This window comes from Ranitomeya variabilis, chromosome 2 (assembly GCF_051348905.1).
Source record: "Ranitomeya variabilis isolate aRanVar5 chromosome 2, aRanVar5.hap1, whole genome shotgun sequence".
NCBI classification, from domain to species: Eukaryota; Metazoa; Chordata; class Amphibia; order Anura; family Dendrobatidae; genus Ranitomeya; species Ranitomeya variabilis.
In genome coordinates this window covers 1,082,460,803-1,082,478,938 of record NC_135233.1, presented here as the reverse complement: position 1 = coordinate 1,082,478,938, position 18,136 = coordinate 1,082,460,803, and the positions used below count along the sequence as shown (strand labels likewise).

The 18,136-nt window shown below is 41.7% G+C and overlaps 1 protein-coding gene across 1 annotated transcript in view; it reads left to right on the top strand.

Annotated features, from left to right (window-relative positions):
* The window catches only part of LOC143810216 (serotriflin-like), a 62,438-nt gene that overhangs the window by 16,961 nt on the left and 27,341 nt on the right, over positions 1–18,136 (top strand). The window contains exons 4-6 of the mRNA XM_077293088.1: positions 7,079–7,169; positions 10,872–11,017; positions 17,295–17,389. Of these exons, the coding sequence (XP_077149203.1) occupies positions 7,079–7,169; positions 10,872–11,017; positions 17,295–17,389 (332 nt within the window). The remainder of the gene's footprint in view (positions 1–7,078; positions 7,170–10,871; positions 11,018–17,294; positions 17,390–18,136) is intronic.

Genomic DNA, 18,136 nt, shown 5'->3' with positions numbered 1-18,136 from the left:
AACCTGAAAAGGAAGAGTCACATCAGGCTGACGCAACACAGGGGCAGAAGAAAAATGGCGCTTAAGCTCCTGAAAGGCCTCCACAGCATCAGGGGACCAATTAGCAACATCAGCACCCTGTCTAGTCAAATCGGTCAATGGCTTAACGACATCCGAAAAACCAGAAATAAATCGACGATAAAAGTTGGCAAAGCCCAAAAATTTCTGAAGACTTTTAAGAGAAGAGGGCTGCGTCCAATCACAAATAGCTTGAACCTTGACAGGATCCATCTCAATGGAAGAGGGAGAAAAAATATATCCCAAAAAGGAAATTCTCTGAACCCCAAAAACGCACTTAGAACCCTTGACACACAGAGAATTAGACCGCAAAACCTGAAAAACCCTCTTAACTTGCCAGACATGAGAGTCCCAATCATCCGAAAAAATCAGAATATCATCCAGATACACTATCATAAATTTATCCAAAAAATCGCGGAAAATATCATGCATAAAGGACTGGAAGACTGAAGGGGCATTAGAAAGACCAAAAGGCATCACCAAATACTCAAAGTGGCCCTCGGGCGTATTAAATGCGGTTTTCCACTCATCCCCCTGCCTGATCCGCACCAAATTATACGCCCCACGGAGATCAATCTTAGAGAACCACTTGGCCCCCTTTATGCGAGCAAACAAATCAGTCAGCAACGGCAATGGGTATTGATATTTAACCGTGATTTTATTCAAAAGCCGATAATCAATACATGGTCTCAAAGAGCCGTCTTTTTTTGACACAAAGAAAAAACCGGCTCCTAAGGGAGATGACGATGGACGAATATGTCCCTTTTCCAAGGACTCCTTTATATATTCTCGCATAGCAGTATGTTCAGGCACAGACAGATTAAATAAACGACCCTTTGGGTATTTACTACCCGGAATTAAATCTATAGCACAATCGCACTCACGGTGCGGAGGTAGTGAACCCAGCTTGGGTTCTTCAAAGACGTCACGATAATCAGACAGGAACTCAGGGATTTCAGAGGGAATAGATGATGAAATGGACACCAAAGGTACGTCCCCATGAGTCCCCTTACATCCCCAGCTCAACACAGACATAGCTCTCCAGTCAAGGACTGGGTTGTGAGACTGCAGCCATGGCAATCCCAGCACCAAATCATCATGTAGATTATACAGCACCAGAAAACGAATAGTCTCCTGGTGATCCGGATTAATACACATAGTCACTTGTGTCCAGTATTGTGGTTTATTATTAGCCAATGGGGTGGAGTCAATCCCCTTCAGAGGAATAAGAGTCTCCAAAGGCTCTAAATCATACCCACAACGATTGGCAAAGGACCAATCCATAAGACTCAAAGCGGCGCCAGAGTCGATATAGGCGTCCGTAGTAATAGATGACAAAGAGCAAATCAGGGTCACAGACAAAATAAATTTAGACTGTAAAGTGCCAATGGGAACGGATTTATCAAGCTTTTTAGTACGCTTAAAGCATGCTGATATAACATGAGTAGAATCCCCACAATAGAAACACAACCCATTTTTCCGTCTAAAATTCTGCCGCTCGCTTCTGGACAGAATTCTATCACACTGCATGTTTTCTGGCGTCTTCTCAGTGGACACCGCCAGATGGTGCACTGGTTTGCGCTCCCGCAGACGCCTATCGATCTGAATGGCCATTGTCATGGACTCATTCAGACTTGCAGGCACAGGGAACCCCACCATAACATCCTTAATGGCATCAGAAAGACCCTCTCTGAAAGTAGCCGCCAAGGCACACTCATTCCACTGAGTAAGCACAGACCATTTACGGAATTTTTGGCAGTAAATTTCAGCTTCATCTTGCCCCTGCGATAGGGACATCAAAGTTTTTTCTGCCTGAAGTTCCAAATGAGGTTCCTCATACAGCAAGCCCAAGGCCAGAAAAAACGCATCCACATTGCGCAACGCAGGATCCCCTGGTGCCAATGCAAAAGCCCAATCTTGAGGGTCGCCGCGGAGCAAGGAAATCACAATCCCAACCTGCTGTGCAGGGTCTCCAGCAGAACGAGATTTCAGGGACAAAAATAACTTACAATTATTTCTAAAATTCTGAAAGCTAGATCTATTCCCTGAGAAGAATTCCGGCAAAGGAATTCTCGGCTCTGATACCGGAGCATGAACAACAAAATCCTGCAAACTTTGCACTTTCGTGGCGAGATTATTCAAACCTGCAGTTACACTCTGTAGATCCATTATCGACAGGTGAACATAGAGCCATTCAAAGATTAGAAGGAGAGAGAAAAAAAAGAAAGACTGCAGCATAGACAGACTGGCAAGTGATCCAATTAAGAGCACACTAACTACTAGAGAAAAAAAAAAAAAAAAAAAAAAAAAAAAATTTTCAGCAGACTTCTTATTTCTCTCCTTTCTCAGCCAAGGATTTTAACCCTTTAGTGGTCCGGTCAAACTGTCATGATCTCCATGGCCAGAGAACTAGCATAAGCCTCAATAGGAACAAGCTCTTGGAAGATGTAACTATACTGACCATGAACTAAACCTACCGCATCATCTAGAAGTAGCCAGGTAGCATGTCCTACTTTTTATCCCTATATGCCCAGCGCCGGCCGGAGAACTAAATAATGCTAGCAGAGGGAAATATGAGACCTGACTCACCTCTAGAGAAATGCCCAAAAAGGAGACAGAGGCCCCCCACATATATTGGCGGTGATATGAGATGAAACAACAAACGCAGCAGGAAAATAGTTTTAGCAAATTTGAGGTCCGCTTTCTAGATAGCAGAAGACAGAAAGCATACTTTCATGGTCAGTAGAAAACCCTAACAAAACACATCCAGAAATTACTTTAGGACTCTGGCATTAACTCATAATACCAGAGTGGCAATTCCTGATCAACAAGAGCTTTCCAGACACAGTAACGAAACTGCAGCTGTGAACTGGAACCAAAATACAAAAACAAAACATGGACGAATGTCCAACTTATCTAGTAGATGTCTGGGAGCAGGAACAAGCACAGAGAGGCTTCTGATAACATTGTTGACCGGCAAGCATCTAACAGAGAAGCCAGGTTATATAGCGACACCCAGATCTAATCAGAACAGGTGAACAGGGAAGATGATGTCACAAGTTCAATTCCACCAGTAGCCACCGGGGGAGCCCAGAATCCAAATTCACAACATTTATCCTTCAAAGTTGTTAAAATTTTCCATGGTGAATGACCAGTGAATACAATATTTTGAAAGTTTTGGGCAGTCCTCGTAAATGTAATGGAGATCATGATCAATACGACTCTCCCGCAAACTTGGCATACATTCATGTCATGGTGATTATACAGTAACTGGAGCTGTGCTTGCGAGATCATTGCAGGAGCTCTGCTCAACTGATAACCAAGCTCATGCTGTGATATCCAGAGCCGGCGCAAACATCGTCCCCTTGCCGTTTATCCCTTTAAATGCCATGATCAATAGCAATTGCAGCATTCAGAAAGTTGTGAAAGGAGGATTCCTCTCACACCCCATTGGCATCTCCACGATGCGATAGTCATGATCAATAGATCACATGGCATGTCAAAGAATGACCTCCTGGACTACCAGCTACGATGGCTTGTTGTCTAACAAGCATTTTGGCAATGTCAAACTGACAGGCCTAACACTTTTGCAATGCATAAGTGTTGCATGGTTTTAGACGAGTGATCAGGGTATAAAATATTCAAGTCCCATAGTTAGACTAAATAAAAAAGTTAAAACAAATTCAAAAATAGAAAAAAACACAATATAAACAACTTAAAATTATGAAAAAATGGTTTGTCAATCAAATTGAATTTTTATGAAAAAAATAAGCTGAAAAAAAAAGGACACAAATTTGATATTGCCATGCCGGGAACAACATAATCTATAATATGATCCCATTAATTATCACCTACAGTAAACAGTGTAAAAAAAATAAGTGAAAAGTTCATCAAAATGCTATTTTTTCATAATATTTCCACAAAAACAGTGAAATAAAATGCAATCAAAAACTTGTATGTAAATAAAAATTATACAACTGAAAGTGTCCTCTTGTACCACAAAAATTAAGCTCTCACATGGCTCTGTCGGGAAAAACATTAAAAGTTATATCTGTCAGAATATTACTATCCAAAAAAAAAATGATTTCCCCTTTCTCAAGGGGAAAAGCATGGCTAACAGGCAGCGAAACGCGCGTCGGGGTGCATCCAATGATGTACCTCAGTACCTGGGAAAGATTACCTTTTGCCCCATATTGGGCAGGCTTATGAGATGGCCTTATTTGTACGGTTGGGGTTATAAGGGATTGATATTTTATGCTGACCATGCCCACATGAGTTATGGCAATATTACATGCGACTGGAGTTTATTCTGTTGATGACAGATGGGGACATGATCATGCTTAATTAATCCCTATGGAAGTTTCTTGCATCAAAGTTATTTGTATTTGAAGTGACATCATATTTATATATTGACATCATTTTTGGTGTTCCTTTTTGCACATTTTTTAAAATTTTTGTCTACATTACTTGATTGTGTCAATAAAGATTTCTTGATATTTTTACAAAAACTCCTATAGTTCTCCTTGTTTTGACCATTTTTCTGATCGAACTCTGTTCAAAGTTTAATCAGAGTGTGGTACGAGCATCAAACGATTTTTCTTGTATGTGGAGATGTAGAAAAAAATCTCCACCTTCTCAGTACTAACAGTCTGTGAAAATCAGACCACTCTCGGATGTTATTTGAGTGCTGTGCAATTTCTTCAGGGACCCATTGACTTGCGCTGCAGATTGTCATCTGACTCTAGGCTCAAAACCAAACATGTCTCTGTGATTTTCTGAAAACCTTTTGGCCAGCGGAAAATCATGGACATAGAGTATTACAGGTATGAGTGCTAGCCCTGAAAATCACGGATAGCACTCATACACAATAATGAAGGCTTATTTTGCAAAAAAGGAACTGGATAGCTGATATATGTTGCCCAATGATTGAACAGCATCAATAATACACTGGTTGCATGTTTTCAGAAATGTATGTTTGACCCAAAATACTGCAGCTCAGTCATTGATTGCCAGACGGCAACAGCTTCTCTCTACCCGTTTTCCAGAAAAGTGACGTCTCTCTCCGAGTGCTTATATTGAGATTTGTCAGTCACTGGCACTGGACTGGGAGAAGGTGCCAAGGACCCATGTTTTCAACTTTCCTCCCATGTGCCTTGATCCCCAGCTCCTTTCAAAGTATGTTTTTCTCTGAAATGCCACAGCGTTGGCGGAGTCAAAGATATATAGCTGAAGTCCTACAGTCAGTGCCTAATACATGCTTCCTGTGGTTTGGGCAGCGTGTATCAGATGCCAGGTTCCTTTTACTAATACAGTCATACTTCACATAACTTTATGCCACTAACAGATGATTGAGGTTTTTTTTTTGGGGGGGGAGATTTTTGTGTTTGAGCCAAGCGTCATAATCATAGCTGAGATGATTCGCTCGCATGAACCCAGCCTAACAGACACAACCGGTGAAGATCTCCAGCCTTGGCTTTTAACCAACGAAGGGCCACTGTCAATATTGGAGAGTGTCATTTGAAAAGAACCACTGTTTTCCCTTACCAACCCACCCAACACACTGCTTTCCCTTAGCAGCTCCCATCAGTGCCTTGTGATGTGATTGCAGGCATTGATTGTTTATTATGATTGTCTGAGGCCTGTTGATGGCCCCCATTGCCACCCTCTTAGAATTCCTCTGAAGCTCAGCTATCTGCTGAGCTAAAAAAGGACCAAGATTTACATTGCATACTGCAATACTGTGTAATTGCCGTACATAGAATAAGTAAACAGATAACAGGTTGAAGTCCCCTAAGGGGACTAAAAAGTAAAGTAAAAATAAAAAAATGGTTAAAAAATGAGGGAAAAAAAATCCAAAACTGGTGAATGTTTTGCTTCAAAACTTCAACTCATCTTGCAAGAAAACAAGCTGTCATATGAGTATGTGGATGGAAAAATAAAAAAAAGTAATGCCTTTTGGAGAAAGGGGTGAAAAAAACTGCAAAAATGAAAACTGGCTGCAAAGAGAAGAGGTTAAACACATTAAGCTGTGGTCCATTTTGAATGTATTTTACTCTAATATTTTTTATTGGCGGTTGTTAAAAAAGGCAGTGTCATAGTTTTTGTAAAATTCGTGACATACGACTTATTTAATAATTTTATATATATTTCCAATTCATTGTGTTGTCATTTCTTTGTCATTTGTTTTTCTAGTGGCATTATTTGGTATCTTTAGCTTCATATTCTTCAAAATGGCGCACACAGGTTTATGAATTTATCCAAAAATAAAAAAAATCCATATTTTCATTTTTTACTTTTCTGTGCCTTTTTAAGTAAAAAAAAGTCACATGATGCATTATAATGTCACCCAAAGATAACATTTGTGCAAATATTCTTGGCACACAAATAAAGAACAACACTCTACATTTGTGGACATGAACACGTGCTCAAAAATGGCAATTAATTAGCCGCAAAAATCTGGGTTACAAAAACTGTGGCTGTGACGGTGAACAAAGAAAAAAGCAGATGAGCAAATTAAAATCAGATTTAATGAAAGACAGAAATTAATGATGAATATGGTGCAAAACAAAAACAATCTAAAAACAGGGAGAACTAGTCAAAAATAGACTGAAATTAAATTAAGAGTTTGACCCAAAATCACTCCACCAAACTAGTGGCGTAAAAGATGAAAAATCAGTTCTAGACAGAAGTTTTGTATCGAAAGAGGAACTAAATTATCAACTATTGTGCAACACTTTGATAAATTTGGTGCAATTAATAACAGTCAAAAAGGAAAAGTAACTTTACAAATTTGTCTAATTATGAATTCTTCATTTTGTGTGTCTTTTTGTCTCCCGGTCATTCTTACGTAAGAGGTCTTTTATGGTCTCTGTGTCAAACTGGGCAAGGTATTTCCGTTTCATTATGAGCATTGGGCAAGTGCCGGACTTTGTTATCAAGATGTCATCGTAATGTGAGATGTCGTAAAGTATATTTCTTTTTTGTTGTTTTAATCATTTATATTTGTGTTATTTTCTTTAAGGAATGGGATGATGAAGCAGCGGCTAATGCAGCCAGGTGGGCAAACCAGTGCCAAAATGGCCACAGCACATCAGACCAAAGAGAGATTACCAGTATGTATACCTAGAATCAGGGTCTTGAATTTAGACATTATGCATAAATAAACTAAAGGGTTGTACGAGAGATGCAAAAAAAATCTGGCAGCAGCATTGTGTACACTATATAAAGTATTGCGACCCTATATATTACACCTTTTACAGCCTAAGTGTCACCCCATTCTACAATCATAGGCATAAATATGGAGCTCATTCCCCTTTGTAATCCTGGCAGCCTCTGCTCATCAGCACTCGGTCAACCGCTCTGTAAGATTATGGGGTCTCCACTTCATGGCGGAGTTGCTGTGGTTCCTTCCACTGCCCAATAATATCACTCACAGGTGACGGGGGAAGATTCAGCAGGGAAGAAATGTCATGAACGGACTTGTCAACCTGCTGGTTCCTATTACAGGACCGCACTGGCATCAGTGAGCTCCGCACCACCAGCTGTTCTGTCACATGCTAATAAAAGCAGACGGCAGAGCAAGAAGCTGGATTTTATATCTGTGCCAATGGGACTGAATGAAAATCATAATTTCGATAATTAAGGATCTGTGCGCATAGTGTTGCATAGTGTTTTTTTAAGGCATATTATGCCTGAAACCCGCATGAAAAAGTGATAATATAAAAAAAATAAACATCTCAGCGCTGAGATCTCATTTCCTCCATCTGCGCATGCGCCGCCTCCCAGTGGCCATTTTCCTGGAGTCCACCGCACAGGAAACCATGGAAGAACTGCTGGGGGTTCCGGCCTTTCACAAAATGTTGACAGTGCCCCCCGCAGCACCGGGGACACAGCGCAGCACCGCACTGCCACTGGAGAGAAAGCGCAGCACCGCCACCGCAACACAGCGCAGCATTTGCACCTGGACATCCGCAGCAGGGCGCCGATAAGGTATATATGTATTATAAGACACACCCCCATTTCCCCCCCACATTTGGGGGAGAAAAAGTGCGTCTTATAACCTGAAAAATATGATAGTTAGTCAGCCACCAATGGTGCAAGTTCTCCCACTTAAAAAGATGAGAGAGGCCTGTAATTGACATCATAGGTAGACCACAACTATGAGAGTCAAAATGAGAAAACAAATCCAGAACATCACCTTGTCTGATTTGGCAAGATTTATTATGCAAATTATGGAGGAAAATAAGCATTTGGTCATTAACAAAAGTTCACCTCAATATTTTGTTACATATCCTTTGTTGGCAATGACAGAGGTGAAACGTTTTCTGTAAGTCTTCACCAGGTTGGCACACACTGTTGGTGGCATGTTGGCCCATTCCTCCATGCAGACCTCCTCTAGAGCAGTGATGTTTTGAGCCTGTCACTGGGCAACACGGACTTTCAACTCCCTCCAAAGGTTTTCTATGCGTTTGAGATCTGGAGACTGGCTAGGCCGCTTACTTCTTATGAAGCCACTCCTTTGTTGCCCTGGGGGTGTGCTTGGGATCATTATAATGCTGAAAGACCCATCATCATTTCATCTTCCATCTTGCTGATGGAAGGAGGTTTGTACTAAAAATTTCACGATACATGGCCCCATTCATTCTTTCATGTACACGGATCAGTCGTCCTGGTCTCTTTGCAGAGAAACAGCCCCAAAGCATGATGTTGCCACCCCCATGCTTCACAGTAGGTATGTTGTTCTTTGCATTCAACTCAGCTTTCTGTCTCCTCCAAACACGATGAGTTTTGTTTATACCAAAGAGTTCTACTTTGGTTTCATCAGACCATATGACATTCTTCCAATAATCTTCTGGATAATCCAAATGCTCTCTAGCGAACTTCAGATGGGCCAGGAAAAGTACTGGCTTAAGCAGGGGGACATGTCTGGCACTGCATCTGTGTCCCTTGTGGCATAATGTGTTACTGATGGTAGCCTTTGTTACGGTGGTCACAGCTCTATGCAGGTCATTCACTAGGTTCCCCTGTAAGGGTCTGGGATTTTTGCTCACCGTTCTTGTGATCATGTTGACCCAATGGGATGAGATCTTGTGTGGAGACCGAGATAGAGGAAGATTATCAGTGGTCTTGTATGTCTTCCATTTTCTTATTATGGCTCCCACAGTTGATTTCATCACACCAAGCTGCTTGCCTATTGCAGATTCAGTCTTCCCAGCCTGGTGCTACAATTTTTTTTCTGGTGTCCTTCGACATCTCTTTGATCTTCACCATAGTGGAGTTTGGAGTGTGACTGTTTGATGTTGTGGATAGATGTCTTTTAAAATGATAACAAGTTCAAACAGGTGCCATTACTACAGGTAATGAGTGTAGGACAGAGGAGCCTCTTAAACAAGAAGTTACAGGTCTGTGAGAGCCAGAAAGCTTACTTGTATTAGTTGACCAAATACTTATTTTCCTCCATATTTTGCCAAATAAATTTTGCCAAATCAGACAGGGTGATTTTCTGAGTTTGTTTACTCATTTTGACTCTCATAGTTGTGGTCTACCTATGATGTCAATATGATGTCAATTACAGGCCTCTCTCATCTTTTTAAATGGGAGAACTTGCACAATTGGTGGCTGACTAAATACTTTTTTCCCCCACTGTAGATCAGAATGTTGGTCTCAAAATAGTCTACAAATCACAATGTCTTGCAATGTCCAAACTAAAATGCCATTTGTACATTGCTGCCACGTAATGATGCCGAGCAAAAATTTTGAAATGCAAAACAATGAAAAAACAACGTGTCATATAGTGCACAAAACGGAACCAAATAATTTCCAAATTATCAAAGAAATTGAAAAATACGGCATTCACCATTCCTTAAAAAAACAATCCTTTATTCCTCTATGTGGGACAATTAAGCAGCGGACAGGGGATGCGGGGAAGAGAAAGTGGATGATGGACATTTTGCGCTCAACGGAATGCTTCCATGGGTCCAAACTATAGTTTTTTGTTCAATTTCTTTAAAAAGTTTTGGTCTGCTACTATGGCCGAGCACCACTACAACCTTTTCGAACTGTGATAGTTTGCAATTGTTTGATATTTCTCTTTGTTTGGTACCGTAGACACTTTAAGTTATTGTACTATCCAAATTATGGTGGTCAGAGTACCCAGATATCAGTGCCACAAAATATGTGAATAGGAGAAATAAAGTCAACATAATTGAGCAACGTTATGCACAAATATTATGGTGGCAAAATATATAGATGGCAATTATATAAATGGTGCAAAAACATTAGAGGGGATTTTTTTTTTTACTTAAATACATGTATGTTAAGATGAAACAAACTGTTGCAAATGAGTTTCAATGAAAGTTTTTCATAGTTTGACTTTTATAAGTTCCTTATTTCCCTGCACATTTCTGGATGCAGAATGGCTTAATGAAGAATCCGTCAGCGATCTTTTTCCAAAGGGGCATTTGCAAATTTTTTATCTCTCTCTTCCTGAGCTGCTCTATGCTGGTTTACAACCACAGACCACATAAAATTTGAGATGTGGTTTGACATGGTAGTTAATCAGCTGAGAAGAGCTTAGAAACAGATGAATAAAAAAATACATATTCCTCAGTTGGAATAAAATTCTCAGTTAACTCTTTCTGACTTCAGCAATGTGAAAAATTGTACGAAATTCTTATCGAAACCCGATTATTACATTTTTTTTTGCCCAAAATGCATACAGTAAAACAAAAAACCTCACCTATAGTTTGAGCATACTTTTACATTAATGTATAACTTTAAGCAAAGTTATTACAAAATTATGATTTTGCTTTCAGCTTTTGGATGTGGAGAAAACTTATACAGTTCTAGCAGGCCGCACAACTGGGCAAAAGTCATCCAAGGCTGGTACGATGAAAATCAATTCTTTGATCATGGAACAGGAGCAACAGAAGACGGTGCTGTCATTGGTCATTACACCCAGGTAGGCAGCTGCGTATTTGGAAGCAGTGCTTTCTCAATGTTTTTTTTTCTGACATGCTGTATCATCGGACTCAGTTGTGTCATCAAGGAGAAGATGTGGAGGGCAAGAATCTATTAAACGCAAACACAGCTCACAGCTTTTAGCAATGTCAAAGTGACCACACCATAAATGGCTAGGCGTAAAGAGATGGTGATTAGATACTAGTGTTGAGCGACTATGCTCTGATATGGTGTTATCATGCTCGTGTGCTAATCGAGTGTCTTTGGCGTTCTCGAAAAATATGTTCGAGTCCCTGCAGCTGCATGTCTCCCGGTTGTTCGACAGCTGCAACACATGCAGGGATTACCTAACAAAAAGGCAATCCTTGCATGTGTTGTGGCTGTCTAACAATAACGAGACATGCAGCGGTGGGGACTCAAACATTTTTCGAGCACGCAGAAGACACTCGGTTAACAGACAAGTATGCTCGGGTCCGACCACGTTTGCTCATCACTACCAGTAACACTATACCTTTCTTATATCTCTGTCAATTACATCTGTATTATTCTATTTTCCTCACACACTAATCTTCTTCATCGCTTTGCATTATTGCTTCATTTGCATCACACACTATCTGTACAGTTTCTTCAGTGTTTTATGGCTTTTTATCCTTAACTCTGTGACTAATATTTGAGCTGTGATGTTCTCTCACTATCCAGACTCATCACAAAATTGCTGCTGCATTCCGCTTCACTTATTTTATACTGGCCATGATAGTTCCTCCTGATTGGTTGCGTTATACCATGTGATGTGATAGGTGCATGGCATTATGGAAAAGTTCACCTGAGCTCATGTGAGCCTTCTCTGGATGATGCAATCTTCTGTAATGTGTAAAATTAACATTTTAGGGAATTCATGGAAAGTAGGGTTGAGCGAAACGGATCGGACAAATTGAAAAATCGATGACTTTCGGCAAAGTCGGATTTCGTGAAACCCGACCAGATCCAACTGTGGGATAGGCCATGAGGTCGGTGATCTTCACGTCAAAGTCACGTATCCTATGACGCTTTCAGCGCCATTTCTCAGCCAATGAAGGTGCACGCAGAGTGTGGACAGCGTGATGACATAGGTTTCGGTCCCCATCATCTTAGACAAAGGCAGGACAGTGATTGGCTTGCTTTCTGTGGCGTCACAGGGGGTATAAAGAGGTATACACACCGACCACCATCTTACTTCTGCCGAACTTAGCATAGGGAGAGGTTGCTGCAGCTTCATCAGAAGCAGGGATATAGTTAGGGAGGGAAGATTAACCCCCAAACCGCTTGTGCTGTAGCGATTTCCACTGTCCAACACCACCTTTGTTTTGCAGGGACAGTGGAGGCTATATCTTTGTGCATCAGCTCTGTAGCTTACTAGGCCGCCTTATAAGGCTCCCTGATAGCTGCAATGCTGTTTGCACCGCTGCTGTGCAAACCAACTGCTTTTTTAAAAACAAAAATCCTGTTGCTCTTTTTTGCAGTTATCTTGTTTATTTGTCCACACTTTTGTGTGCAGCAGTCCTTTTTGTTGCTGCCATACTTGTCCTGAGATCATTATAGGGAGATTGAAATTGTACTACAGTCCTTGGATTTTTTCAGATATCTTCCAGCCACTTGCTGCCACTCACATTGCGTTGTGTTACACACTGGGCCTGAGTTGTGGTGCTGTCTCCCCCCAAAAAAGGAGATTCAAATTGTCACAAAGTGGATATAAGTCAGTTCTGTTAGTTCGTCGTATCTCAGCCAGCCACGTTCTGCCACTTACATTGCGTTGTTAAATACACTGGGCCTGAGTTTGGATTCTGTGTCCAAAAAAAAAAGTGAGATTGAAATTCTTACAAAGTGGATATACCTCAGTCCTCTTAGTTTGTGGTGTATCAGCCAGCCACTTGCTGCCACTCACATTGCATTGTGTTACACACTGGGCCTGAGTTGTGGTGCAGTCTCCCCCCCAAAAAAGGGAGAATTGAATTCTCAAGAAGTTTATATACACCTTCTACCTTGTTGTACAGTACCATATAATGGTTGATATTTTGGTTACATTTTCCCAAAAATGAGGAAGTCTGGTGGAAGAGGCCGTGGGCGGTCGTTGCCAGCTGGTAATGATGGTGGTGGTGGTGGTGGTGGAGCATCTGGTGCTAGTGGGAAAAGCAAAATAGCAGCTAAGGCTCGAGTTGTTGAGCCAGCGTCATCTTCTGGCTACACAAGGCCTCGAAGGCTCCCTTAGGCTGGTTTCACACTTGCGTTTTTGTCTGCAGCATTTTTTGCACAAAAAACGCATGCGTTTTTTCCCCTATATTTAACATTGAAAACGCATGCGTTTTTTGTACGCGTTTGGTCGCGTTTGTAAACGCATGCGTTTTTTTTCTGCATGCGTTCATTTTCAAAAATGCAACCTGTAGCATTTTCTTGCGCGTTTTTTTGCCGCGAAAAATACTTACCTCTCCCTGCTCCACCACTGTGTAGTCTGTGCTGTTAAATCCTTCAATGGCACTGCCAATACAAATTTGTTGAAATGATAGATGATAGTTAAAATATACAGGGGCCCTGGCCTCCATTTAGACCAGTTAATACTTTGCACCTACTACCACTGTCTGCTACTCAGCAGAGGCGCTCACCCATGTACCTAGCTATGCCACCATTTTACTTATGAACAATTGTTTGGCAGACATTTAGCCCACTTTATTATTTGGGCCTACTAACTTTGTCTGCTACTCATTACAATTTTCCGACAATGAACAAAGCAATGCCGCCAGTTTACTCCAGTTACCAATTTAGAACTGCATTTAGCCTACTTTTTTATTTTAGGCCTACTACCTGTGTCTGTCTGCGCCACTCAATACAGCTGTCCTCCACTGAACAAAGCTGTGCCGCCTGTGTACTCCAGTTACCAATTTTGCACTGCATTTAGCCTACTTTTTATTTTAGGCCTACTAAGTCTGTCTGCGCCACTCTGTTATGACCTGGTGGTTACGGAGCGGTACTGAGATGACCTGGTGGGTAAAACCAATCATGGACAAGCTTAGAGGAGGTAGCAGCTCCAAAGACAGCAATCACTGATATGACCTAGTGAATACGGAGCAGCACTGAAATGACCTGGTGGGTAAAACAAATAATGTACTAGCTCTGAGGAGGTGGTAACTTTACTGACCACAATCCCTACTCCTAACACCAACACTAGAAATAGCCGTGGAGCGTACCTAACTCTGCCTAGACGCCTCTGCACAGCCTAAGAACTAGCTACCCATGAAGATGGAAACGGAAAACTATCTGGCCTCAGAGAAACCCCCCAAAGGAAGATAGCCCCCCACAAATATTGACGGTGAGTGGAGAGGGAAATGACAAACTCAGAAATGAAACTAGATTTTAGCAAAGGAGGCCAGTACTATCTAAATAGACAGAGATAGAAAAGGCTACTGTGCGGTCAGTATAAAAACTAAAAGTCCACGCAGAGTTTACAAAAAATAACCACCACACCGACTCACGGTGTGGAGGGGCAAATCTGCGACCCCAGAGTTTCCAACTAGCCGGAATATTTCATAATGACAAGCTGCACAAAAGAGACATAAATTAAACTGAACAGAAGGTCATAAGCAGGGAAATACCCAAAAACTAGCAGAACTTATCTTAAGCTGAAAATGGACTGGCCAACAGAGAACTTCCAGGAAAGGACTGAATCCACAGGAAATACATTGACAGCTGGCATCCACTACAGCCAAAAGCCCAGTTAAATAACAAGGCCAGGGAACCGATTAGTGAACGCAGCTGCTAAGTTCCACTTGAAACCACCAGAGGGAGCCCAAGAGCAGAACTCCCAAAAATACCATTTGCAACCACAGGATGGAGCCCAAGAACGAAATTCACAACAGTACCCCCCCTTGAGGAGGGGTCACCGAACCCTCACCAGAGCCCCCAGGCCGATCGGGACGAGCCAAATGAAAAGCATGTACCAAATCGGCAGCATGGACATCGGAGGCAAAAACCCAAGAGTTATCCTCCTGGCCATAACCCTTCCACTTGACCAGATACTGAAGTTTCCGCCTTGAAAGACGAGAATCCAAAATCTTCTCCACCACATATTCCAGCTCCCCCTCAACCAACACCGGAGCAGGAGGGTTAACGGAGGGAACCATGGGAACCACATATCTCCGCAACAAAGATCTATGGAACACATTATGAATGGAAAACAAAGCTGGAAGGGCCAAACGAAAAGACACCGGATTGATAATTTCCGAAATCCTATAAGGACCAATAAAACGAGGCTTGAACTTAGGGGAAGAGACCTTCATAGGAACATGACGAGAAGACAACCAAACCAAATCCCCAACCCGAAGCTGGGGACCAACGCACCGACGGCGGTTAGCAAAACGTTGAGCCTTTTCCTGAGACAATGTTAAATTGTCCACCACATGAGTCCAAATCTGCTGCAACCTGTCCACCACAGAATCTACCCCAGGACAGCCCGAAGGCTCAACCTGCCCTGAAAAAAAACGAGGATGAAAACCGAAATTACAAAAAAAAGGCGAAACCAAAGTAGCCAAACTAGCCCGATTATTAAGGGCAAACTCGGCCAACGGCAAGAAGGTAACCCAATTATCCTGATCAGCAGACACAAAGCATCTCAAATAGGTTTCCAAGGTCTGATTGGTTCGCTCCGTCTGTCCATTTGTCTGAGGGTGAAACGCCGAAGAAAAAGACAAATTAATGCCCATTTTACCACAAAAGGACCGCCTAAACCTAGAAACAAACTGGGTACCTCTGTCAGACACAATATTCTCCGGAATACCATGCAAACGAACCACATGCTGGAAAAACAAAGGAACCAAATCAGAGGAGGAAGGCAACCACAGGATGGAGCCCAAGAACGGAATTCACAACACACTCCTTACAATTGTCCTCCGCAGAACAAAGCTGAGCCGCCAGTTTCATCCTGTTTCGAATATTAAACTGCATTTGGCCTACTTGTTTGGTTCGGCCTAGTAACGGTGTCTGCCGCTCCTTGCTTTTCTCCTCCACTGAACAAAGCTGAGCCTCAATTTTCATCCTGTGTCGAATATTAAACTGCATTTGGCCTACTTGTTTGGTTGGGCCTAGTAACGGTGTCTGTCGCTCCTTGCTTTTCTCCTCCACTAAACAAAGCAGAGCCTCAAGTTTCATCCTGTGTCGAATATTAAACTGCATTTGGCCTACTTGTTTGGTTGGGCCTAGTAACGGTGTCTGCCGCTCCTTGCTTTTCTCCTCCACTGAAGAAAGCTGAGCCTCAATTTTCATCCTGTGTCGAATATTAAACTGCATTTGGCCTACTTGTTTGGTTGGGCCAAATAACGGTGTCTGCCGCTCCTTGATTTTCTCCTCCACTGAACAAAGCTGAGCCTCAATTTTCATCCTGTTTCGAATATTAAACTGCATTTGGCCTACTTGTTTGGTTGGGCCTACTAACGGTGTCTGCCGCTGCTTGTTGTTCTCCTCCACTGAACAAATCAGTGCCACCTGTTTACTCCTGTTACCAATTTAGAACTGCATTTGGCCCACTTTTTTACTTGGGCCTACTAACTGTGTCTGCCACTCATTACAGTTTTCGTCCAGTGAACAAAGCAATGCCGCCTGTTTAGTCCTGTTACCAATTTTGAACTGCATTTAGCGTACTTTATTATTTGGGCCTCTATCTCTGTTTTTCCTCCTCATCCTGCCCATTGCCCAGCCACTGCTAGATGAGTCTGCTGGTACATTGACCCAGACCACTACATTCCCCTTGCACTACACAGCCAGAATCTGACCCTGCTGAAAGTCAGGTTCCCCTTCCCGCAAACTATACCACCTTACATGGGGACAAAGAGGAAGTGGAAATCACATATTATTTTGTATTTTCCAGATCCAACAAATTCTTAAAAAATTAACTCAAATGTAATTCTAATTGAATTGATTTGCTCATCCCTAATGTCTGAAAAAAATGTAAGCAGGCACGATAATCTCTACTGCATACTGTACACAATTCCCTTTTTTCTGGTTGCAGTGGTTTTAAGGTCCATACCTTTTCCCCCCATGAATCGTTGTTAACTTGTTGTATTTCAGGAGTTCACAGTCTTCTGGCTAATGGGAAGCTCCACTTTTCCTAATACCTCATATTGCAATAGAATTTTTGTTGGGCACCATATCACATTTAATTTCTCCTGTTGTCCCTATAGATACATTGTGTACTCTATATATCTCTTTTTGCAATCTTTTGTCTCCATGTTACTGTTTCATTTCTTTACTTGCAGCTTGTCTGGTATAAATCCTTTAAATTGGGCTGTGCGCTTGCCTTTTGTCCAAACCAAAAATTGCCTTTCTACTACGTTTGTCACTACTGCCCAGCGTAAGTAAATTTTTAGCATTTTTTAAAATTCTGATACTTTATGTATTATAGTTTACTGTTGTCTCTAATTTAGCTAATTACTTCCAATTTGACCCAATGACTTGAATGGGACACCTGTATGTCCCTTGATGTTCAGGATCAGGCATGTGTTTGGGGGAGATGGGCTTGATAGCTTTCTGCTGAATGACTATTGTCTGACTGCTATCTAAAGTGAATGTAAACTTTGGCCTGTGCCTCAGGCAGCAAAATTGGAGGGTGGGTGGAGCCTATCACTGTGTTAGGTTTGTCACTAATACTGTCTTATCGAGTGAAAATTCTGATACATTTTAGCTTATTAAATCTGCTCCTATAATAAAAAATAAAGATTCAGGGTCAATAGGCAAAAAAGTGGGTTCTTAATGTGGGGTCTATATAGATGGGGGTCTCATCTTGAGTCTTCATAAATCATGGCTCTGATCTAGGATCTCTATAGATGGGGGCTCTGTTTTCTTATTTATAGAGATAGAGGAGTCCGACTTAAGGTCTACATATGGATGGTCTGAGCTGGGCTCTTTATCAAAGATCTGTATAGATGAGTGGTCTGGACTAAGATCTGTATAGATTTGGGTTCACATGGGATCTGCTTATACAGGGTGGACCATTTATATGGGTACACCTGGGAGGGCCAATTATAAAGTTGCATCCAAAATGCCCAACTACAAAATGGCCACCATGGTCGGTCGCCACCCATTTTTAAAACTTTTCCCC